This window comes from Numida meleagris, chromosome 25 (genome assembly GCF_002078875.1).
Source record: "Numida meleagris isolate 19003 breed g44 Domestic line chromosome 25, NumMel1.0, whole genome shotgun sequence".
NCBI lineage: Eukaryota > Metazoa > Chordata > Aves > Galliformes > Numididae > Numida > Numida meleagris.
The window spans coordinates 4,039,084-4,062,656 of record NC_034433.1 but is presented as its reverse complement, the minus strand read 5'-3'; the positions used below and the strand labels follow the sequence as shown (position 1 = coordinate 4,062,656).

Here is a 23,573-nt window from a genome sequence, read left to right as displayed (position 1 = left end):
GCTGTCCGGCCGCGGTCCGCAGCGCTGCCGGGCACGGCGCGGCCCGAGCCGCGGCCCTCGGGTCCTGGGGAGTCCGCGCGTCCCCGCAGCGTGAGGAGAGCGTTGCCCGCGACGGGAGGGGGTGGGAACGAACAAATGAACCCCGGGAGGAGGGGGTGCCCGCCCCGGCACCGCGCTGCCTCGAGAATCACGGGCCGCGTTTTACCGCAGCCCCTCACAGAAGGTCTCCGTAAGGCAAACTCTTCGCTGGCGGAGCGATACTTCAGGTAGCGTTAGGTGTTCGTGCTCCTTCGCGCACTGAGGACCGCTGACAGCCGCCGGAGACGGCCCTGCAGGAGCCCTACACGCGGCCGTGCCCGCTCGGTGCTGCCCGTGTCCCGGCGGCGGCCGCTGACATCGCCGCGTGGAGCAGAGGAGCGGCCGAGCCATCCCGAGTGCTGTCCTGGCGGGGCTGCAGGGCGGAGCGGGGCTTCGTGGGGGTGAGGGAAAGGCCTCAAACAGCGTTTGCTGCAGCGGTGGCAGCGGCTCGTCCAGATCAGGAGCCCGCGCTCCCCAGGATCACGGTGTTTCTCTCCAGCACGCTTAAACCTGTCCCTTCGAGCTTGTGGGCAGCACTGAGGGAATTGCCCGCTGTCTGAGCATTCAGATGGTAAAAACTGCGTGGGGAGGGTGTGGTGAGCAAAGAAACAGACCCTGAAAGACTCCTGGACAGGCTGTGCCAAAAAACCATGTCTGGCTGCGGGTTCAGGTTTGCTCAGGGGAAAGGCAAGCGCAGAGAGTGTCTGAGGAGGTCAGGAGGTGGAGTTTCATCCCTTGAGAAAGAGTCAGCCAAAGCTTTCTCGTCCCTGCAAGAGTTGTAGGACCCACAAGGTCAATCTTAGCCTCCTTTTGCCGTGTAGTTTTGCCATCAGTTCTATGGCCAGGTGTCAGGTCAGATGGGACTCCATTCCACATCGTGAAACAGAAGCTCTGAATGAGTTAATCGGCAGAGTTGCTCTGGATGGAAATGGAGATGACTAAGCACACCACATTCCTGAAGCATTACTTATTTTGATATAAAATCTGCTGTTTGGTACTGCCCATGTCTTTCGCCCATCTGAATGACACAGTTTTGTTCAGAAGAGCTTCAAGTTTGTTCTGAAGCTGAACAGAATGAGAGTAGCTGAAAGCTGTAGGAGTCCTTCCTGCTGCACTGGCCGTCCCCTCATCCTTCCAGGACAGCTTCCCTAGCCTTCCCAAGACCAGAAGCTGCCTTGTATTGGGCTACAAGCCCAGGAGGTTTAATGGCAAGGAGTTCTGTCATCTCTTAGGTGACTTAGAGCCACGTGGCTCATAAAAGGAGCAAAAGATTGCTTCAGAACTGCATGGGCTTGCCAGATCGTTGATTTGCTTGTTCTCATGCCTGCTGCACAGCGGGATAAGGTAAGGTGGTGTGCTAGTGTCTTTGTTTAGCTATTTAGCTGCCAGCATGATCTGTTGAGGGGGATTGCAGGGAGCCGGTGGCACCCACAGCTCTGAAGGGTATTTTATTCTTGAACAGTGCTGGCAGCAGTTCTCTCCTTGAGTATGTGTCTTCAGGAAACCGAACTGTCTTGAGACTGCATAGAAAATGCTTAGTATGCTTTCTGGCTTTCGGAATTGGAAGAGGAGTAAGGGCTACCTGTCATGTGTTGTGAACGTGCCTCATTCGTCTGCTTTGGATAAAGATGTGGAAACTTGTTTTGACCCTCTCAGATCCATGCTGTCTCTCTTACGGGGAGAAATGTGTGCTATTTCTGCCATACTTTGCTTGTGGCTATTGCTTTCAATAAATTAATTCAGTATTTTTTGCTACGCTATGCAGCTGTAAGTACTAATGCTGTAGGGATGATACAGCTGGCTGTTGTGGAAATAATAGAAAGCGTATTGGTGCTGCTGAAGGTGTTAGGAAGGAGACATCGAGACAGAGGCAGTCGCTGAGACAGAGGCAGTCACTGAAAGTCAGGTTAATCCGTGAAAAGAATGATGGGGTGGTCCCTGCTGTGCTGACTGCCTGACTCAGGTGATCTCTGCGGGTTGTGTGTCTCTAAGCTATGTGTTGGCCTGTCTCGGGCTGTGTCTGGGGCTATCTGGCATGGGTCAGACCGCTCCAGACTCCTCTTTCTTCACTAAATATCAGCCTGTACCGCTGGCCCTGGCTTGTGTTATGAGCTTAGATTGAATGCCTATATCCTGATAGCCGCCAGCTGCCTGGCAAGCCTGTGCAGGTGAAGAGCCGCATTCTTCTCCTTGGAGGATGGGTTATTTTGGAAGACAGTTCAGTGCTGTGGCTGGTGGAGCAGCATTTAGCAGGAGAGCGTGAGGTGCTTTGAACTTGTCTTCTTTTGCCTTCATTTAAGATGAGCCAGGAGCTGTATTTCTACCTGTATATGGTAATGCAAAGATCAGTGACATGCCTTGGAAAGACCTTTGCTGTTCCACTCAGAGCAATGTGGTTTCTAAGGTGGCTGAAGGGAGGCTGTTTCCCATCTCTTCTAGTCTGGCTTTTCCCACTGGAGCCCGTGGCCCATGTATCCTGGCTAGCCTGTGCTTTAGGTCCTCGGGAGCAGCCCGGAGTGCTGTTTTTCTAGTAGTTCCAGTGGAATAGCAAAGAGGAAAGTTGCTTTGCTGTCTGCTAATCAGGGCTGTGCAGACAGGGATTGAGGAAGGATGGATCTGCTCTGGCTCAGGATGTTTTGGAAACAATGCCCTATTTATAGAAGAGAGCAGCGGCCTGGGGCTGCGGGTGAGCAGCAGGGGAGCAGCCTGGCCCAGGGTCTCACCGTGGGGTGTGGTAGCACACAGCAGTACCCCGGGCAGAGGAGTCAGGAATGGTGGGACTGTGGGTGTGGTTTCCGTTTTCTTAACAGTTGTGTGTCATTCTTAGACTTGTTCTGCTCTTTTCCTGCCCCCGTGTGATGGGATCGACAGCCCTGGTTAGTTTGCTAGTCCCCTGCCTGCTCCTTGCTGCTGGCGGGGTGGGAGGGCGTGCTGTGCTGTGCTGCAGTTGGCAGTGCTGCATGCACAGGCGCAGCTGGGCTGCACTGCTTTGGAGACAGGGCTGGGTGGTGGTCAGGAGAGGTGCTGGTATGAACGTGTTGAGGATATGGCAGAGTGCTGGTGGGGGACAGAGGGCTGATGATGCAGCGTATACCTCCAGCTCAGTTGCTTACTCAGATAGACCAAGTTCAGCCCATTCATTGACCGGAGAACCACAGATTGGTTGGGTTGAAATGGACCCCAGAGCCCCCCCAGCCCCTCTCCCAGCTCAAGCTGCCCAGGGCCTCATCCAGCCTGGCCTTGAGCACCTCCAGAGGTGGGGCATGCACAGCTTCTCCGGCCAGCCTGTGGCAGGGCCTCCCTGCCCTCTGAATTAAGAATTTCCTCGTCACGTATAACCTAAATCTTCCCTTTTCTAGTTTAAAACTCTCCCAGTGATGAGTGGGAGAGTTATTCGCAGCTGCCTGGGGCAATATTATAAAAAATACTTCACTGCAAGAACCTGTATTGTTCTCTCTGAAGACTGGCAGCAGTGACCTTTTTGCCACAGCAAGCAGTGCTGCTTTGGAACGAAGTGTGGCAGGCCAGCAGCATGCAGAGGCTTGGTGCTACGTGTGTAGGTGCTGGATCTCTCCAGCCACCCACGTTCTCCCTGGTGGTAAGGCAGCAGTTTCCTTGCCTTTCTTGCTGCAGGACTATCTGGATGACTATCTGGTAGGAGAAATCACATCATTTCTTTAGTGTTCTTTCTCTGCTGATCTAAACATGGGTCTCTTTTTCCCTTGAGCAAGAGAATTCGCCAGTTTTTACTGCCTTTTGACTCCTGTCGTCTGTCTTTCTAAAACTTCCCCTAACTGCCAGCCACTGCCCTCCAGTTTCTCTGCTGGCAAAGTTACATCAAGTGTCGACATGCAGAACATCAAACAAGTTTTCACTTGTGCTATTGAGCTCTTCTCCAGTCAGCACAACCATGCAAGTCTTCTGTGTGAAGCAGTAGCCATCCTGCTATTGCTGACTCTGGAGAAGCAGACGTGGTTCCCTGTCAATAGAGCTGATGTGGGTCTTGTATCTTGCTGTGTAGAGAGCTCTGGTGGAGACGTGCTGCTGCAGTGGTTGACTGTGGGCTGCCTGAGGTGCTTCGAGCAGAGCATCAGAGAAACAGAGCACTCCTATTTAGCCTGCATCAGTACAAACACACCGCAGAGGGGCTGGCTGGGAGTTCTGCTGCAGGCAAGACATGGTGCTGTGTTCCTGTGCCATCAAATAATTTCCTTGAGTTTGGGCCTTCGGTATCCCTGGCAGTGTTTTGTTCCCGTTGCAGTGTTTTATTTGTTTTTTAACCCAGTGATACCTCTGGTTCCTTTTGTTAGCCCTCCTAGATATATATGACAGCAACAGGCTTTGTGAAGAGTGTGCTAAGAAAGCCAGTCTTGAATGGTGTGGTTTGGGGAGGAATATTCTTCAGCACTTGCCAAAGTGTAGCTGAAAACTCCTGGTGCTGTGTGTGGTTGGAGTGCAGCTGATGGTTGTTCTCTTTCTTTTTTTTGTCCTCAGGTTACACTAGCAGGCAGTTCTTCCACGACTCAGGGGCTCTTGGATGCCACTGGATGCTTTGGAGTCTCGTGCCAGCTTGATGCATGCAAGACACAGGTGAAACTGGGCAAAACTGGAGATGGGGTGTTTGTAAGCACGTTGGCACTTGCCATGCACCCAGTAGGGACAGGTGACAGTAGCTTCTCCCGCTCTGCTGTGCAGACCCTCTCTCGGAGCCACTGCCGCAACATCAAACAGAAGATCTCCCAGTGGGAAGGGAGAACACAAGGGTGCTCCAGCAAGGACAGACAGCAGCTGAATGATTTTGGGGTAAAATATGATCCAGGCTGTGATGTTTTGTCCAAAGTGAAGCCGGAAGATATAGAGAAGGGCAGAAAGGATGGGTGTAAAGATCCAAAGAACTTGGGTTTGGACTTCAGGGAAAATGCCGGGAGCTGCTTGCAAACTGCTGACTGTGGTGACCTCAAGTCCTGTGTGTGCAGCCATGCTTCCCAAGCCAAGGAGAATGGAGAATGGCAAGCAGGCTTCCCAGACCCTGAGGAGGCACTACCCCCGGGCAACTTCTACACTTTGCAAGGGCTGTGGAGGAAAGTAGATCCTACCAAAGCCCTGCCAGTTCCTGTGGACCTTCAGAAGAAGCAGGGAAACTGTGGCTTTGCAGAAAGAGAATGGAAAGCCAAAGGAATGGAGTTGCCGTGCAGGGCAGAGAGGAATGTGAAAAACACTTACTTGGAGGCTGGGGAGCAAGAGGAGAAGCTGGCTGCTGTCCCGCCACCCAAGCCCCGGAGGACTTTCCGCTATCTTGCAGAAAACTGTGCCAGTAGCTGCAGCGATGCCAGTGCTACTAAGGAAGCTCCCCTGCAAAAGCAACATGGACGAGACTTGGTTTCGTTCTCCAACGGTCTTGAGAAGAGAACAGTCAACAGGAGGATCCGAGGAAGAATCCAGAGGTACGTTGATTCATCTGTCATCTGTGAAACTCATTCCATTAAATCAGTTTCTGAATGGGTTTAAACAGCTTGCTTGCCATGATGTTCTTGTGGAGATGCTGATACTGATGAAGCTGCTGTTGATGAGGAGACAGTATTTCTGGATGAAAGTACCACCTTAATAACATTCTGTATGCACTGCTTTTGCTGCTGATAATCTTGTAAATGCTAAAAGCCCCAAACATATATCAGTCCCACACTTTGAAACAGAGTTGAGGGACAATATGCTGACCCCAGGGGGAGCTTGTTCTCAGTTGCAACTTGTAGATTACAAAGAAGCCTTTTCTTGTGGCAGTACTGCTACTAAACGTTCAGATTTTCCTATGAGTGAAAGATTCTTTTGTTGGATAACTGTTGTTTTTTGTCTTAAAGTTGGAGGCTGTCAGTTGTGGGTGCCTCTGTAGCAGCTGTTCAGGGCAGCTGTGCTGGAGAAGGGTGTGAACACTATAGATGGAGATGTGGCTAGGACTCCTAAATCCTTTTTTCACAGTGGCAAGGTGTGCAACAAACCCAGTAAGTTTTATGACGATGGGTTAAATCCCACTATGTCATTATTTTGGGTTGGAGGCCAAATATAAACCCCAACTCCCAGCAGTGGTGACACCTTTAGCAAGAGCAGTAGAGGGGAGGTCCTGTAGAAGACTACTGAATTCAGAGTACTGCTGCAAGTGCTTAGTCTGCAAAAGCTGTTTTGGGTTCTTGTGAACAGGATGGAACTTACCTTACCTGCCTATAGTGTGCTTGGAGCCTCAAACTCCATTTTTTAATTTAAAAGCCTTCCAGAGTAAGTGAGCAGGATTTGATTGGCAATCAGAGTCCAAAGTCGAGCATCTGCGTACATGATGGTCCCAGGGGGGATCAAAGTTTGTGTAAACTGGAGACTACAACTCAATTATCTTTGTACATGACATTGTCTTTAGATGATGTTATGCTGGTTTTCCTCTAGGAAATCCTTTGAGTTTGAGGACATCCAGGGCTTCCGCAACTGTATGCCTGCCACCAGGTCCCATAAACTTCAAGAAGAAACAAATGGCACTGCAGGATCCAGGCTCATCTGCACGCAGTCAGAAGACAACATCTATGAGGACATTATCTGTATGTGCCTGTGCTTCTTGGGGATTCCCTCATGTTGTTTAGGGGCAGCTAAACTGCTGAGGAGGGAGGAATGAAGATGAGATTGCATTGAGGATCTGTCCAGCCCTGTGACTTTTAAGATCTTCCCCATCTGGGTTCCTTGTTGATGTTAATAACTATCTGTATGTGAATAACTATGCAAGATAACTGTCTACATCTGGTTTCAGATGTCATGGGAGGCTGCTAGAATTGGCCTGTGCTAAACTGATTTCTTTATTAGCTCTTCACATCCCCTGCTTGAGTGCTGCATTGAGATCTGTGTGGGTACTGGCAAAACTAGCTGCTTTGCAGTTGAGCTACTTTCTCCACAGTGGTAGAAGCATTCCGTTTTTCTGAGTCTATGTAGCTTGCCAGTTTTATGGTAATGGATTAGATGATTAGACCTCTAGGTGGTGGAAGCCTAATCCATCCGTAAACAGGTCTCTCTTCAGACTCTGTTCAACCTTGGCAGACGACTGCATAGACTTTCCTGCTCATTTCCCTTGCAAGCATTCAGAACTTTGGCTTCTGTAAATCCTCCATTCAATGCTTCTTCCAGGTCCTGCAAAAGAGAACCCCTATGAAGATATCAGAGTGCTGCCTTTACCCCTATGGAAGGTCCCATCTGTTTGGAAATTACCATCTTCCCAAAGCACTAGTAGAGCTCCAAAGGTAGGGTGAAGGTATTAAACTGTCATGTGTTTTCAAAGTCATCTTTACAAGGGCCTCATTTTGTGTTCCTCCTCTGCCCTAGTTTGTCAGTGTGATGTCATTGTTTTTCCTTTTATTTTTATTGTTTGTTATGTATATAAATGGTAATAAACATCCACAGCAGTGGCAGTTCATAGAGCTATTAAGGAGTAAGCTAATAGGATCAAGAGTGCTTAGATGAGATACTTGAATGTACAGGATGGAGGTGGGAGAGAGAGCTTTGGAGAGCAGGAAGTTGAAGGAAATTTATCAATTGTAATCTGACGTTTTTGACTCTGAACTTGGACCAAAGCTTAATTCCATGCTTAGCCATCCCTTCTGATTCTATTTTCTAGCTTCCTCCAAAACCTTCCTTCCTCAGTCGCAAGACTTTTGAGCTAAAGCCTTCCCTGACAAGTTTGCAAGGGAAAATGGTGAAGGACACGACCTTGCCGGTCACACTGACCGACTGGAAGCTGTTCCAAGCAGTAGAGGCTACTAGCAGGAGAAAGAACTTGCCCTGGGTGAGATTTAAGCGTGAAACGTTGCTTCTTGCATGGCATTTCAAACCCTTGCTGCTTTGTCTAGCACCTCTAAGTGTTCGTATGTCTGGCAGGTAAATGTTGCTTAGCGCTGCTCTGTGTACAAATGATTCTCTTGAACCATTTCTCGCCAAGAAGTAGGGCAGGTATTGGGAGATCGAAGAACAGAGAGCCAGTTCTAGGTGGGCCAGTGGTAGTTTTGCTGATGAATAATCTGCAAATGGGGTAATAGGTCAAATGGATAGCAGTGCTATCTGTGGATACCAGCTGTTCCTAGTGCTTTGTCAGCTAAGCCTTGTTCCACGAAGTATGATGATGTTGGTTTTGTGCTGAATGCAATCTAGGAAGGCAAGGAAGCTGTCTGTAAGATAAAGGGTCAACTCTGTACAATTCTGTTTGTGCACATATTTCTCCTGGGGACTTGTTAGGCCTAGCCCTGTGTTCTTACTGCAGGGACTGAGCTGTTAGGTGGCTGACAGTGTGGGGCAGTGAGGAGAAGGCTGGGCACTTTCTTACTTGGCATTCTGGCTTGTAGTTCTTGACTTATCTTTGGGAACACACTCTTGCAGCTGTTTCCGTATTCTAGAAGTGAACAGCACCTCGTTGGGATAAGCCCATTTCACAAAGCCTTCCTACAGTTCCCCCTCTGCTGCTTCTGGTTGTTCCTTTCTGCCCGTGTGCAAAAAATTGATACGCTTCTGAAGCCAGAGTAGTGAGACAGGCCTGTAATTCATTTTTGCACTAGAGGATTCGTTCTGATTCTCATTTGACATGCTTGGCAACTTTCTAGATACTGGTATTAGCTAACACTTTGAAGCACGTGCTGTAGAAGGACAGCTGCAGTGACCACTGTGTGCTGAATGCATGGCACGTGGTATGCAGGACTCAAATTCCAATTGTAGTAGTGACAGCAACTTACTTTTGCTGTGATAAAATAATTTAACTTCTGCAGATCATTATTTCTTGAGCACGTAAGGCTCAATTTTAACAATTTGCACAGGACTGTGAGGTATAATTGGACAGCTGCAAAATACTTTTCACGTGTTAAAAGTGTTTTGGAATAACAAGGAATAACAAGGAACATTTGAATGTGTTTTGTTTCTGTTTTTTTTTTTAAACCAACTACAGGCTTGGAAAATTGTTGCAGGAAAGACTGTAAAAATGCTGTGATGGCGAGTATCTTTCTTTTGGAGGAGGAAAGTATAACATTCCCTAAAGCAAACCTACTCCAAAAATCTGGTAACAATTTACAGGCAGGAAGTGCACTGCTCCTAGGGAATTGAGCCAAGATTACTCAAGAGATTGAGAAAAGGATTGTAGTCGAAGAAGAAAAAACGTTATTGCTCAAGAAACACATAAGAAGCGTGAAACACACCCAATATCTTCCATTGGTGACTCAACTGTACAAAAACGAGAACAGAAATTGAAAACCTCTCAAATAATGTTGGATGGTAGAGGGAAAAGAAGGCAGATTTTGCAAGGCGAGCACCACCTTCTGTGGTCTGTTTTCTTCTTTTCAGCCTCGTTCTAGGAGGACATGTTAGTCTAAAGCAGAACACCAGGAGACAACATCTGTGAGGACATTTGAAAAGGAGAAGAGCTAATTATAGTTTGCTGAAGCGAGGATAAAGGCTTGAGCTGAAAAACAGGTTCTCTTTCTGAGTATCTTCCTTTTTATGCAGTTTTTGTGGTGACAAATGGCTGGGCACACCCGGCTACATCCAGTAGGAGCATTTAATGAATTCTTAACTGGAGACGAGAATGAACTTGATCTGCTGTTTGCATTTAAAGTAAATGCTTCACAATGAGGCGATAGCAGTCTTTGACATGCAGAGTCAAGGAGCTACCTGCAGCACTGTATACCTGGCAGATGAGGGTAAAAGTCCAGGGAGGCCTATGACAGGAGTTACAGAAAGCATTATCATTTTGGTTTTAAGGCCTTTGTGACCAGTGAAATGAAGGTTAGCAGTGCTGACATGGAGTGTCAAATGCTGACACTTCTGTGTCTGTAGTCTGCTTTGGACTGTGTTGTTTTTCTTCCAGTGGACTAAGTCTGTGTTATGCCTGCTGCATGGGCCCATTATTGAGTCCCGCTATCTTTTTTCACCTGTGCAAAATGAAAGTGCTTAATCTGTTAATTTTAGCAGCTTACCCTGGGGCAACGACTTAGTGCAGCCTTGCTCAGTGCTCAACCTGTGTTTTGGAGAACTTACTCTAGCTATATGACATTTTACAAGAACAACAAAACCACCAAAACCAAGCATAAAAAGTGAGCTGCATTGGGTGAGTTCTACTTTTCACCGCGTTTGGAAAGAATTTGGCTACTTGAGAGTGTGTGGCATTCGGAGTCCTTCATGGTAGAGGATTTATAAGTTACTCTTGCAAGGGCTTTCGCAATAGAAGACTGAGATCTGATGCCAGCCAGTTTGCCACTTCTACTGTCTATTTTGTAAGCAAAATATAACTTCCAGAATGTATATGTGGTTGGTTTAGTGTCAACTTTAAGCTGTGCTAATGGTAAGCTCTCTTGCAGCAGAAACTGTGCTCATTCGTTATGCAGTGAACTGTGCTAAAAGTACAAGGAGCAAACAGTCTCTGAGCCAGGGTCCCTGGCAGGAATTCAGTAACCTTTCCCAAGTATTGTGGTCCTAGATGACAGCTGTTGGGCTGTAGTCCTCTTGGCACCTGGACCCTTTTCTGGACCCCTTTATTCATCTCTGCTTCTGCTTTGGATTTCAGATGGTACTAAAAATACAGGAGATCTTTGTTTCTAAGCGTGGGAAGAAGAGGGTGAAGTTGCTCAATCCTGCTGGGAGAGAAGTGCCTCCGACAAAAGGTATAGAGGTCTCCAGCACTATTCTCTTTGCTACAAAATTGTTGAGTGGCACAATTTCTGCATGTGCTGAGGTACTCTTAGCAGACTTCCTGCAGCTCATTCTGGGCTGACTTAACAGTGCTGAGCCCCGTGTCTTGCAACTGGAATTGTTGGACTTCCAGCACCAGTAGGACTGGGAACACGACTTACACAAATTTAACACTGGTACAAGTGGAAGATTCCCCTGTAGTCTGAGTCTGAAGAGCTGGAGTAATGGTTAAAAGTGCTTTTTCAAAGAAACAGAACAAAACCAATCGGATAACCACTTGGTTGCTATTCTTTGCCTGTGATCAGCATCCTGGAAACAGAGATCTTAATCAACTCTGCTTCCTGAAATTTACTGTTGTATCACATTTGCCGGTAGTGGTTGTTCTTTGCTGATGCCTTGAGCAGGATAGATGAGCAGACTTGAGTGATGTTGATCTGATGAGTCTAAAGTTCTCTCTCTTTCCCAGGTTAGGGTGTTGCCCATCTTCCTTGTGCATGGCTAATAAGCAAAAACTATGTGTGTTTCAGGTGAAACCAGTGGGAATGAAAGTGATACGGAAAACCAGCCAAAAAGTGAGTGAATCACAGGGGCTGGTCCCACCCCACAGCACAGTGCATTTGGCCAAGATTCTAGTGGGATGGCCACACTGACAAGTTGTGGCTTCTGCCAAGACAGAGAAAGGGCACATCTGAGAGTCAGTGTGGCCAAGGTTGGGAGCTGCTGCAGTGACAAATCAACTTCTGTTTCTCCTGCTTCTCCGGAGTCCTTCAGGTTTAAAGCCAGTAATCTGCTAACAACTAGCAGTGTTGCTCTGGGATGTATGGAAGACATGACAGGAGAATGCTAGTTACCAAGCAGAAAAGATTTGCAGGGTTGCTGCAAGGCAAGTTTTCCTCTATCTGGAACAGCTCTGAACTTGACAAATTAACCCAGGAGTCCAAGGCCTGTAGCACACAGCAGTTCTGTGACATTAGTCAGATGCACCAATCCCTTTTCCCCTTAGTGATGGTGATGACAGTTCCCCTTCTGTGACTGATAGGTGTCTGGCAGTAATAGTCACGGGCTGGTTTCGGATTTGTTCCTTTCTTCAGGTCGACACAGGGGCCTGTTACTGGTGCAGTCAGCCTCCAAGAGGAACCCACACTACCAAACACTGGAGAGAGATTTGATAGAGCTCCAGGAGCAGCAGCTATTTGAGCTGTTTGTGGTAGTGTCACTACACAAGAAGGCATCTGAGATAAAATACACACCACAAATCATACAGCAGTTTCCCTGCAAGGTAAGACCTTCATGGAAACATCCACACAAAACACAGCAGCTGTTTATTTCTAGTAATTCTAGCTGTGCTGACAGAAGTAATCCAGCGATTCTTATGAATATTATCCAAACCTTGTGAAGGGAGGTTAAGTTGTCCAGCAGCATAAGGGATTTGTTCGCAAATAACTTTATTGTCTTTGATATATATATGTTTTGGAGTCACAAAATTAATAAGGGACTGTAGCCAGAAAGAGTGCAAGGTCTTAATGGGTAGAATTGAATGTATGTGCTGACTGAAAATACAGTCTTTAAAATCTCAGCTTTATGGAGTAAACTTTGCTATTCTCAGGGATGTTTCATACTTAAATGAAATCTCTCTAATTTGAAAGCCTCTCTTTTGCCCCTTCTGGGCACTTCTTAGAATTGAGTTTTCCTTTCTTCAGATCTCCTAGGAGTAGAAGTGAGGCAAGCTGCCTAATGGCACAACAGTTGTTTAGGTGCTTCATTCTCCTGTAAATTTGGCAATAATTATTTACCTTATTTGGTAATAAGGTCCAGTCAGCAGCTGAGTTTCAAAAGGGAACTGGGAATCTGTTTTAGTGAGAATTTGTTCTCCTATACTTGTAGATTAACTATCTGGTGGTTCAGCTCTTGGAAGAGTCAGGAAGATGCTGTCCTCTGTTGTTTTAAATGCTGCAGCTGTGCACCACACTTCAGTTACTTTAAATGTGTGTTACCCCTCCAGCCTGAACATCGCTTCAGACAGTCAAAGGATACTGAAGAGAGGCTAAAGGTCATTCCCAAATTCTGCTTTCCAGATCCCAAAGACTGGTTTCCTGCATCAGACCTTAAAAGGTAAAGACTTGCTGTGTACTGATGTCTGAGGTGGGCAGTGCTGAAGTCTTAGATATGTACAAGTTCCCTGGACCTGAGGAACTGCAGCCAAAGCAAGAAAAAATGGGAAAGGCTGAATCCCTAAGCCCTGTGAAGGGGGAGGGTGAGATATGGAGATGGGCTCAGAAATACTGCATCTGTCTGAGTATCATCTTTATTATAAGTTTGGGTTGTTTTTTTTTTTACACTGAAGAGGACCTGAAGTTGCTTGGCTACTAATAACAGAGGGGGTCTTTGGCATGATTAGAAGGATAGCTTATAGTTTGTGTGGAGCACATTTTACTTTGTCAATGTCTTGTCTGAACCGTATGGTGAATTTAACTCTTGACTCTTCTTTGCTTTCCCAGTGAAACATTTTCTTTTGTGTTGACGGGTGAGGATGGCAGCCGCTGGTTTGGATACTGCAAGAAGCTCCTGGTAAGCATCTGTGTATTGGGTGGAGTGTAAAGAATGCAATTCTAAGTGCACAATCAAATGCAGAACATGAATCAGCAGTAATTTCCCATGTGGGTTAGGTAGCTCCAGGGCTGCTGCTGCTGAGGTTACCAGTCATTTAATTGCATAAGGGAAGGAGCATGACGATGCCCAGCAATACAGTGAAGTGAGGTCTGGGTGTGAAAGCTCCTGGAGCTGGTTATTCCTCAGGAATCCCATGAAGCAGAAGTGTAGAGGGAACTACAGCAGAGGGAATAATGTGAATCTACTGCATTGTATGTGTTAGGTTCTTTATTACATCCATGCTCTCAGCGTAACTGGTCCTGTTGCTTTTCAGCCAGAAGGGAAAGGGAAGCGCCTTCCTGAGGTGTACTGCATTGTCAGCCGCCTGGGCTGCTTCAACCTCTTCTCCAAGGTGAGGTGGGCAACCTTGTTACTTCATCCGTGATAAGAGTCTGACAGCCAGCAAGCACCAAGAAGTAACTGGATGCTTTTCTCCAGTCTAGAAGTTTCTTAGCAGTTGTCGTCCATCAGTGGAGCGCTTCCTTGCTGCTTTTGTACTTTGACAGGGCAAATTAAATTATACTAGGGCTGGGACTTGTCAGCTGGTATAAGATGACTGTTCCTTCAGCAAATTATTGTCAGGAAGTGGCTTCTAATACTTGATAATATTGATGGTGTCCTTTCATCCTCTTCTTCCATGACTTGGAAATGGAAAATCATTTATTTGGTGGGGAAGAGGGTAACAAAGGGAAGAGCTCAGCTTGTTTCTCCTTGCACCATAAGGAGAATAGATAGGGAGGTAAACACTAGAGAATGCTCTTGCAGGTAAAGAGCAGCTATTGCAGAGGAGTACAGGGGCGAGTTTGTGATGACAGCTGATTTCTAATAACTGGTGCACTGAGTTACTAGAACAGTGTTTCAGAAAGATAATTTGGAGAGGAGGATGAGGTGTTTCCCTTCTTCCCCCTCTAACTAGAGTATATGATTACCACGTATAAGAGATTTCCTTGCAGAAGGAGTATGGAATTGAGAATGGAGAGTTATACTTACAGTTACCTATTAAGATTTTCTTGCTCAGATATTTGAGAGGAGCCTACACAAGAATCCCAGGCAAGGAGGAAGGAGGGCTGTGAGTCTGTGTTGGACCCCTCATGTGTAGCTATGGAATGGGACATAACATAGGCTTGTATTTCTTTTGGGTTATCAGCATGCGGTGAACTGAAGTCTGATTTATTTCCTCGCAGATTTTAGATGAAGTGGAGAAGAGGCGAGAGATGTCCCCAGCCCTAGTCCACCCATTTATGCGCAGCGTAATGGAGGCACCTTTCCCTGCTCCTGGACGCACTATTACTGTGAAGAGCTTCCTGCCAGGAGCAGGAAATGAGGTAACTGAATTCAGGAATGGTTTTCCTGTGCTGTCTGGTGTCTCTGGGGCATAGTGGCATTTTGCAAACTGCACTGTAGAGTGATGCTGTCTGTAAATCATTAATCTGGTGGTAATTTCCAGACCGACCAGAGGTTGTCAGAGAAACCAGTTTCCTGTTGAACCACACAATAGAAGTGATTCATTGCTTTTTTTAAAGGAAGAGCTGGTTGAGAGTCCTTTGAGATGCTCTGAACTGGCCGTCCAGGTGATGTGGGTTCAACCTGTGAGGATCCAACACTTCTGCTTTCCAGTCAGGTCCTCCCTCATCCAGCCTAATTCTGTGCTCTGGCTGTTCCACCCAGCACTCTACATCTCTGCTGTTCCCAGGTTATGAAACTCTGCCGTCCGTCGGATTCTCGGCTTGAGCACGTTGATTTCGAATGCCTGTTCAAGTGCCTAAGTGTCTCTCACATGATACGGGTCTTTGCCTCTCTCCTGCTGGAAAGGAGAGTGATCTTTGTTGCTGACAACTTAAGGTAAAAAATGAGTCTGAGTGACTAGTTCTTTGAGGCATATTGCTTTTTCTTCTGCACTTGGACCTGTTTCATGTGCAAGCTTGTCTAACTTTCTGTAAATAATTAGATTTAAAAGCTTTTTGAAGACTCTCCACAAAATTTTTGCATGCTTAACGTTTGGAGCGTGCTGCTTACCCTAGAGGAGACAAGGGAATGTTTCCTTTACCTCTAGTCTGGGCTGATGCTATTCCTAGCTCCCCATAACTGACTTCATAAATGGTTGCATGGAACTTCTTCTGATGCATAATTGACATACGTAAATTACATTTCCTCTGAGCATTTCTAACCTATGTCTGTAGCAGAACACTGAAAGAGACGTTGACAATCCACTCTGTGCTTCTCTTACTTTTTAGCACCCTGTCTAAATGTGGCCATGCTGCAGTTGCAATACTTTATCCCTTCACTTGGCAACACACGTACATACCAGTGCTACCAACTTCTATGATTGATATTGTGTGCTCTCCGACTCCATTCTTAATTGGCATTCTCTCCTGCTCATTACCACAGCTCCAAGACCTGCCTGTAGAAGAGGTGAGAACTGGGCAAAACACTGTGGAGGGACAATTGCAGTGGAATTAAGCTGACCTCTCTTGAAGAATCTCTGTGGATTCTGTTTTAATGTAAAGTCCTAAACCTTTCTGAGACAGTTTTTAACTTGCAAGATACATGCCAGCGCGTTCCTTTGCTATCAAATAATACTGATGTTCTTATAGACAGGCTGAGGTTATGCAAAACTTGTGATTTATGTTATGTGACATCTCCTACCACTGTGGACAAAAGAAAAGTTAAAAAAAAGTTCTTGTTTTTTTCCTTCTCTGTGGCAACATACATAGCTATAAGGGCTAATATTTTTTGTCTGTCTTTCCCCAGGTTCTGATTGTTGATCTTTGTGCTGACAAGTTTCTGCAAGAGGTGAGTGAAAGAGTGAAATAACAGCACTAGTCACTCTTGGTGCTATATGCCAAGAATAGGCATCCACAAATGTAAGCAAGAAACCAGTAAAAGCTGGTTTTCATCTGTAGACTCCAATGGTTGAAGAAATATCTTGCATTCCTTTTGGAACATTAGAGAAGGGAATGGACTTGTTGCAAGGCTGAGGTTGCTGGGACAACAGCACAGAGCACTGTGAAGCCAAACATGCTGCTGACCTGAGCTGGATTTAGAAAGAGATACTTGGTTCAGCATATGAAGTGCACCACTAGGATTCTTTGTTGCATCCTGGCTGTCTTTCTGGACTTGTTCTCTACATGATTTTCCTCTCTCTCATCTAGCTAGGGTGTTTTTGTTTGTTTTCCTGGGAGTGATAGTCTGAGACAAATTATCTCAGTTCACTTGTGATTCTCTGCTGGACCCAAACTTTACCAAATGTGCTGAAAGTGCCTTCTACACCACCAGACAAGTCACTATGAACTTTCTGGAGCATCAAAGCCTTTGACATGGTCCCTCACCACATCCTTCTCTCTAAATTGGAGAGGTATGGATTTGAAGGATGGACTGTTTGGTGGATTAAGAACTGGTTGGCTGGTCGCAGCCAAAGGGTTGTAATAAATGGTTCTGTGTCAGGGTGGGGGCCGGTCACAAGTGGTGTCCCCCAAGGCTCAGTCTTGGGACCGGTGCTCTTCAACATTTTTATCAATGACATAGATGATGGAATCGAGTGCACCGTCAGCAAGTTTGCAGTTGACACCAAGCTGAGCGGTGCAGTCGATACATTGGAGGGAAAGGAAGCCATCCAGAGGGACCTGGACAGGCTGGAGAAGTGGGCCCCTGTGAACCTAATGAGGTTTAACAAGGCCAAATGCAAGGTGCTGCACTTGGGCCGGGGCAATCCCAGGTATTTATACAGAGTGGGGGAAGAACTCCTTGAGAGCAGCCCTGCAGAGAGGGACTTGGGGGTCCTTGTTTGACTAGAAGCTGGACATGAGCCAGCAGTGTGCACTGGCAGCCTGGAAGGCCAACTGTGTTCTGGGCTGCAATAGGGGATTGTCCCCCTCTACTCGGCTCTTGTGAGGCCTCATTTATACAGCGCCCAGGCCTGGAGCCCTCAGTACAAGAAGGACGCAGAGCTCTTGGAAAGAGTTCAGAGGAGGCCCCCAAGATGATCAGAGGGCTGGAGCACCTCTCCTATGAGGAAAGGTTGAGGGAACTGGGCTTGTTTAGCTTGGAGAAGAGAAAGCTCCAGGGAGACCTCACTGTGGCCTTTCAGTACTTGAAGGGAGTGTATAAACAGGAACGGGAATGATTGTTTACGAGGGTGGACAGCGATAGGACAAGGGGGAATGGTTTCAAACTGAGAGAGGGGAGATGCAGGTTAGATATTAAGAGGAAGTTTTTCACACAGAGGGTGGTGACGCACTGGAACAGGTTGCCCAAGGAGGTTGTGGATGCCCCGTCCCTGGAGGCATTCAAGGCCAGGCTGGACGTGGCTCTGGAGTGGTTGGCGATCCTGCACTCAGCAGGGGGGTTGAAACTCGATGATCTTTGAGGTCCTTTTCAACCCAGACCATTCTATGATTCTGTGATTACTAGTTCAGGAGGATATTTGCATGTCTTTTCCCTTGCCTTACTGTTCTCTTTTGCACTACAGCCTGCAAGTGGAGAAAGGTATTAAAAGATTGTTTTCTCACTAGAATGTTGAGACATATTTGTCATATTTTCTCAACAGGCTTTTGTTGTTCTAGTGTGTTTTATCACTGCTCTGATAAGCCTGAGTCTCTGTAGTGGATATGGTATACATTGTTCTGTGTTAATGTATGCATTGATTCTAATTGTACATAGAAGGCACTGAGCAAGTGTTTTTATTTCTGTGGCAGCAAGACAGTATATTGTCTCTACCAAGATACAACATGTCATAGAAACTTCCCTCTAATTATTCTAGGCATGTTAAGAGTATTTCTCATCAGTTCATGAAGAGAAGTTTCTGTTGAATAGATGTAACACAAAAAGCTTTCATGGTCACTTTTCTGTTTAGGTATCAGATGAAGAAGAGATCCTGCCTCATAAACTCCAGGCTGCACTTGTCCAAATTTTGGAGGAACGAAATGAAATCTTGTCACATGAGCAGAGCTGCATACAAGGTATATCTATAGAAAAGTCAGTAAATCTCTTCAGTTGCCATGTAGTTGCCACAAAAGTGTGCAAATGGAAATAAACCTTACAAAGTCACATTTTATAAAGCTATTTTCCTGTGATCTTATTGAGAACATCTTAGTTGTGAATGTATTAGAAATCTGCTGTCCTAGTAATTGTTCCTCTTTTCACAATCAGTATGTGGAGAACTCTGGATTTTACTTAGGCCAAGTGTATCAGTTCCCACGCTTTGACTTTTCTGTAATTTTCCTGAAGTGGCAGAGAGGAAGTTTTTCTTAAATGGAGAATAGAAGAGATTCTCTGTGCTTCAAGGGATAATTTGACATCATTTTCAAAGTTGCTCTTCTTTATACACAATCCTTCAGGTAAATTAATGTGAGAATTTTAAAAAGCACCGAGTTGCTTGAGAGAATGGCACTGACAAATTGTGATTCAATGGTCATCAGGCATAACAAAGTTTTCCAGTGGGTTTTTGTTTTGTGATTTGCCTTATTCTTTAAAAGAATTAGACTGTTATGAACTTACTGCTTATTAATTTTTTGCTGAGGGGAAAGAAATTATGAATGCCTTCTCTGCTGGAAAAGCTTCAAAGTGGAACTTGTCTCAGCAGAAAGTTGACATGGGAGAGGAATCTAAGACTTCTTTGTTATTGAAGACCCATATGAAATTTCATAGTCTGAGACAGCCAGCCTAAAAAGCATCTGCTGTTCTTCTTTTAGAAGAGAAGTGTCCAAAGTGACACCCATTAGAGGGGCATTTATCCTCTGCTATCTTCACAGGTGACATGCCTCTTAACTCCCTGGTCTCTGAAGCTTTTGTGCACTTCTTTGTGGAGATTGTTGGTCACTACTCCCTGCACATGAATGTTACAGAAAAAGGAGAGCGAGTGTTCCAGCGGGAACCATTCCGTAAATCCCACATGTCACGCAATGTCCGTCATTTCCTGCACTTCTTCATGGAAACACAGATGTTTGCAGGGTTCATACAGGATCGAGAGCTAAGTAAGAGTGCTGTCAAAGGTGAGGCTTGATCTTAATTTCTTGTTTTACAAACTCACTTCCAAAGTATAACATCACATAACTTTTAACTCCTAAAAAGCCTTTTGCCCTGGCAGGTATTCCTGTTGGCATATGTAATAGCTTCATGCCCTTCTAATTATTCAGTGAAGTTAATCTTATTAAGAAAGGATGCCTTTGTCTCCTTTGTGGGTTTGGTCCTGCACACAATCTTACACACACGATGTCAGTGCCTGAGGTCGAGGATCTCTCCCAGCTGCGTGCTGCTTTCTTTCCTTAGGCCTTTTTGAGATCCGTGCCTTGGAGTATCTGGAGAGCATTCCAGAGACTGAGCCGACAGGGATGAACAAAATCCTTCGCACTCTTGGTAAAGAGACAGCTTTTTGGTTTTTTATTTCCCTCCAATATTTTGCCTCGCGTATGCACGCTGCTTTTGTTTCCTTTTGCCTCACCAGGGACCACAGAGCACTTGTTGTACAGTGTTTATTTTAAATAAAAGCCTTGGCTTTAGATAAAGTGTGTGGAAGTGGTCTAATCCCAGAGATGTCTAAACTTCGTAATTTTGGTCTTGGCTGCAAATGCAGCACGGGACAGAGGTCGTTCTGTCAGCACAACTGGCCCCGTGTGGGTTTCTGCCCTCAGAATCTCCTTTGCCAGACGACCCCGGTGTGTCTCCAAATCCTAACGTGTTCTGGTTTTGTTTTTTTTCTGTAGGAAGCAAGATGAAATTTCTCCAGAAGAAATGAACGTGCGCTGCCGTGGAACGGCAAAGGGCCGTGAGGAGACGGGTGGGCACCCCCCAGCCCGGAACACCCCCCAGCCCGGAACCGGACTCATAGCTTCCACCAGCTCTCAGGCGCCCCGCGCCGCCATAATAAGCAGCCGTGCCCCAACCACCTGTGTCCTTTCCTCTCTGGGCGGGGCGGGGAGGGGGCGGGTCCGGGCCTTGCGCGCAGGCGCAGTGCGAATCGCCGCTCGGCCGAGGCCTGGGGGTGGGCGCATGCGCAGTAGTCGTGCGCATCATGGCGGGGCCCGGGCTGGTGGCGGGCGACGTAGTGGTGGACGCGCTGCCCTACTTCGATCAGGGCTACGAGGCGCCGGGCGTGCGGGAGGCGGTGAGTGCGGTGCGGGCCGAGGCGGCGAGGTGCGGTGCGGGCCGGCGCGACGTGGTGTGCCCCGTTCCCTCCTGACGTCCCCGTGCGCTAGGCTGCGGCTCTGGTCGAGGAGGAGACGCGGCGGTACCGGCCCACGAAGAACTACCTGAGCTACCTGCCGGCTCACGACTGCAGCGCCTTCGAGGTGAGCCGCCCCGCTCCGCCCCGCCCCGTCCCGCCCCGCCGCGCCGCGCCAGCCCCTCACCGCCCTCTCCCCGCAGACCGAGATCATGCGGAACGAGTTTGAGCGCCTGGCTGCCCGGCAGCCCCTGGAGCTGCTCAGCATGAAGAGGTGAGGGGGGGGCGGCGCGGGGCTCGGAGCGAGGCTCCGGGCGGGCTCCGAGCGGCGCTGCGTTCCAGGTACGAGCTGCCGGCTCCCTCCTCCGGGCAGAAGAACGACATCACGGCGTGGCAGGAGTGCGTCAACAACTCCATGGCGCAGCTGGAGCACCAGGCTGTGCGCATCGAGAACCTGGAGCTGATGTCCCAGCACGGCTGCAACGCCTGGAAGGTTTACAATGAGTAAGGATGGGGCTGGAATGACAGCCTGTGAAATGGTAATGCGGTGGCTGAAAATAGAAGTGATGTCCTACTGATCTTCCTCACCCAAAGCCACTGTAAAAATGGATAAAAAACACGTGGAAGTATGGCTACAGGAATCACCAGGGCTGTTTCAAACAGGGAGCATCGCTGTCCTCTTCAAAGAAGTGTCAGCTTAACTTTAAGGAAAGCGTAGGCAAAAGGAATGCAAACCTTATCTTTGTGAGAAGGCCTAGGGGCTGTTCAGCTTGAGAGAAGGGCGCTGGGTGGAGGATCTGTTGGCTTACATATGTCAGGAAGAGAACTGTTTGTGCATAGTCACTATTACATGGTGGGGGGAAATGCTGGGTATGATGGGTAAGGTGGTAAGGTGAGCTTAGTGCGTAAATTAGAAGATTGGTGGTAACATAATGAGATAGTACTGTTCTAGTGAAAATAGGGTGAGCTTACAATAGCAATCTTGAAAATAAAAAGTCATGTCCAACTAACAGATGTGGCTTTATAACATTGTCTGGCAGCAAGGGTTGAATGTAGTGATTATTAAAGGTGTCCATCTTAAAACTGCATGTGTTGTGATCTGAATGTTTTCATGTTGCCATAACATTATAACCTTCAGGAGCTAAGGGCACAGACTGCTGAAAACAGGCATGCTGCTTGCCTTTAGTGGATGGTTGCATGCTGAACTCTTCTAAAAGAGTTATATGGGAGGTTGGTTAAATGGATCTGATTTAGCAACTGTATGTTTTTCTAATGCTTTGCTTGCATTCTGCTGTTAGACATCTGGTTCATATGATAGAACAAGCCCAGAAAGAGCTCCAGAAGTTGCGGTGAGTTGTTTTTCATAGCCTCATACTGAAGTTGGAAAGAATATGGAAACTCCCTACCCCTTTAGCTCTAAAAGAGCTGTATATAAGCTGCTGTAGTGGTCCAAGGAAAGAGGATTCACCACCCCTCCCCCTTTCCCTAACTGTTGTATTTACAGTGCCTATTCCACTCAAAGTCTGTCGTTGTTTTTTTTGTTGTTGTTGTCTGAACCTCTGCTTTGAACAGAATGAATTGTGGTAGAGTCCTCTTTCAAATGCAGTTGTGTTTCCTTTTCATGGCTGATAACATTTTATTTAGCATGCGGTTGGCTCTTCTTGGCTGATGTTAGGTTTCGTTTTCAAGTGAATGCTTTAGCAAGTTTACAGAGGTGGATTACTGAGGGTTGGAGGTGGCATATTGATGTTTTTTAACTTCTGTTGGGGTTCTGAGTGTTGATGTATTGTTGCTTTGTGGTGGTTGGATGCTGGCTGCACCAGTGCTTCCTGGTGGGTACTTCCAGGGCAGTGAATTTAAAGCAGCAGGTTTAAACACTTTTGAATAAACGAGACAAGAAAAAAAAATCCAAAAAACAACATAGGTCTCTCTTTTTTTTTTTTTTTTTCTTTTGCTCAGGAAAAGCATTCAGGATCTGAACTGGCAGCGAAAGAACATGCAGCTCACAGCTGGAGCTAAGCTACGAGAAATGGAATCCACGTGAGTACCTGGAATTTTTGGTACACCTTCCAGGAGTGTCTCTTTCCCTTATGGAGAACATCAGCAGTTTTTACTGCTGTCATAGCAACTCATCATATGGCTGCTATTGATTTGCACAGAGTGTTTTAGAGGGTGCATAGTTCAGCTCTGTGTAGTAGTCATTGCGAGTGGGTGACACAGTGAGTGACAGCAGCTTGGACTTGTGTGGATTGTTTCTTAAACTCTTCTTTATCTTAATATTGGAAGTCAGTGTTTTTTAGCCTTTTTTTTTTCCTTACGGCATTTCATTTTCTGGATTATATGTTGAAGTTTAACTGTTGAAAACCTCTTTTTGTGACTGTGATTGTTGAGATTGCTCCTGGTGTCAGCTGGTGTCATGTATTGAGACAAATGCTGGTTGTTCTGTGTCCTTGTGCTTTGCCACGGTTGCTGTCCAGCTCTTTTGATTTCAATTCAGAGGATTGTTATAAGCCCCGGTAACACATGATGGCTTTTTTTAATTGTTCCCTTGCAGGTGGGTGTCTCTTGTCAGTAAGAACTACGAGATTGAACGAACAATTGTGCAGCTAGAAAACGAAATTTCACAAATCAAACAACAACATGGGGAAGCAAACAAGGAGAACATCCAGCAGGACTTCTGAACGCTGCTTTCTTCTGAACGCTGCTCCGTGTTTTTGCCTTTCCTACTGTGCTGTAATAAACGTTGCTTTGCCGAATAAAGGCTGGTCCTCTCACCACGTGGCTGATGCACATTAACGACAGTTCAGCTCTGGGGCTGCCGGCGGCGTGCTCGGGGCTCGGACCTGGCTGCGACCTCCGCGCGCGTGGGGGCGCTGTCGGCGGAGGCCAGTCTCGATTCCAGCCGGAGCGCGAGGAGAGGCGCGCACGGCGCTCTAGCCGGCGGTGCGTCACGCGTCGTCTCGTCTGTCCGCGCACCGCTTCGCACCGGGCGGCC

General features: G+C 47.0%; 2 protein-coding genes across 8 annotated transcripts in view; both read left to right on the top strand.

The window, feature by feature from the left end:
• Positions 1–20,305, top strand: part of DENND2C (DENN domain containing 2C) — a 20,786-nt gene extending 481 nt beyond the window's left edge. Inside the window, exons 1-20 of one of the 7 annotated variants that reach the window (XM_021377029.1) lie at positions 274–1,422; positions 4,573–4,668; positions 4,774–5,522; positions 6,508–6,656; positions 7,234–7,346; positions 7,721–7,888; positions 10,646–10,742; positions 11,298–11,342; positions 11,862–12,049; positions 12,773–12,882; positions 13,269–13,338; positions 13,694–13,771; positions 14,604–14,744; positions 15,113–15,261; positions 15,654–15,831; positions 16,171–16,212; positions 18,272–18,377; positions 19,170–19,409; positions 19,687–19,773; positions 20,121–20,305. In XM_021377029.1, coding sequence (XP_021232704.1) covers positions 1,399–1,422; positions 4,573–4,668; positions 4,774–5,522; positions 6,508–6,656; positions 7,234–7,346; positions 7,721–7,888; positions 10,646–10,742; positions 11,298–11,342; positions 11,862–12,049; positions 12,773–12,882; positions 13,269–13,338; positions 13,694–13,771; positions 14,604–14,744; positions 15,113–15,261; positions 15,654–15,831; positions 16,171–16,212; positions 18,272–18,377; positions 19,170–19,409; positions 19,687–19,773; positions 20,121–20,152 — 2,862 coding nt within the window. In that variant the 5' untranslated portion in view covers positions 274–1,398 and the 3' untranslated portion in view covers positions 20,153–20,305. The other 6 variants (XM_021377030.1, XM_021377031.1, XM_021377027.1 and 3 more) reach the window with 6 other exon arrangements.
• BCAS2 (BCAS2, pre-mRNA processing factor) lies at positions 20,361–23,352 on the top strand. The gene is made up of 7 exons (XM_021377037.1): positions 20,361–20,521; positions 20,613–20,705; positions 20,782–20,852; positions 20,921–21,082; positions 21,877–21,927; positions 22,538–22,618; positions 23,133–23,352. Exons 1-7 carry the CDS (start codon positions 20,429–20,431, stop codon positions 23,257–23,259), a joined length of 678 nt encoding a protein of 225 aa, XP_021232712.1. The 5' UTR covers positions 20,361–20,428; the 3' UTR covers positions 23,260–23,352.

Bases quoted from the DNA above. Each gene is read 5' to 3' on its own strand.
- BCAS2 (XM_021377037.1), top strand. From the start codon at position 20,429: ATGGCGGGGCCCGGGCTGGTGGCGGGCGACGTAGTGGTGGACGCGCTG. The intron at 20,522-20,612 runs GTGAGTGCGGTG...CCCGTGCGCTAG, and splicing joins CGCCGGGCGTGCGGGAGGCG to GCTGCGGCTCTGGTCGAGGA. The intron at 21,928-22,537 runs GTGAGTTGTTTT...TCTTTTGCTCAG, and splicing joins AAAGAGCTCCAGAAGTTGCG to GAAAAGCATTCAGGATCTGA.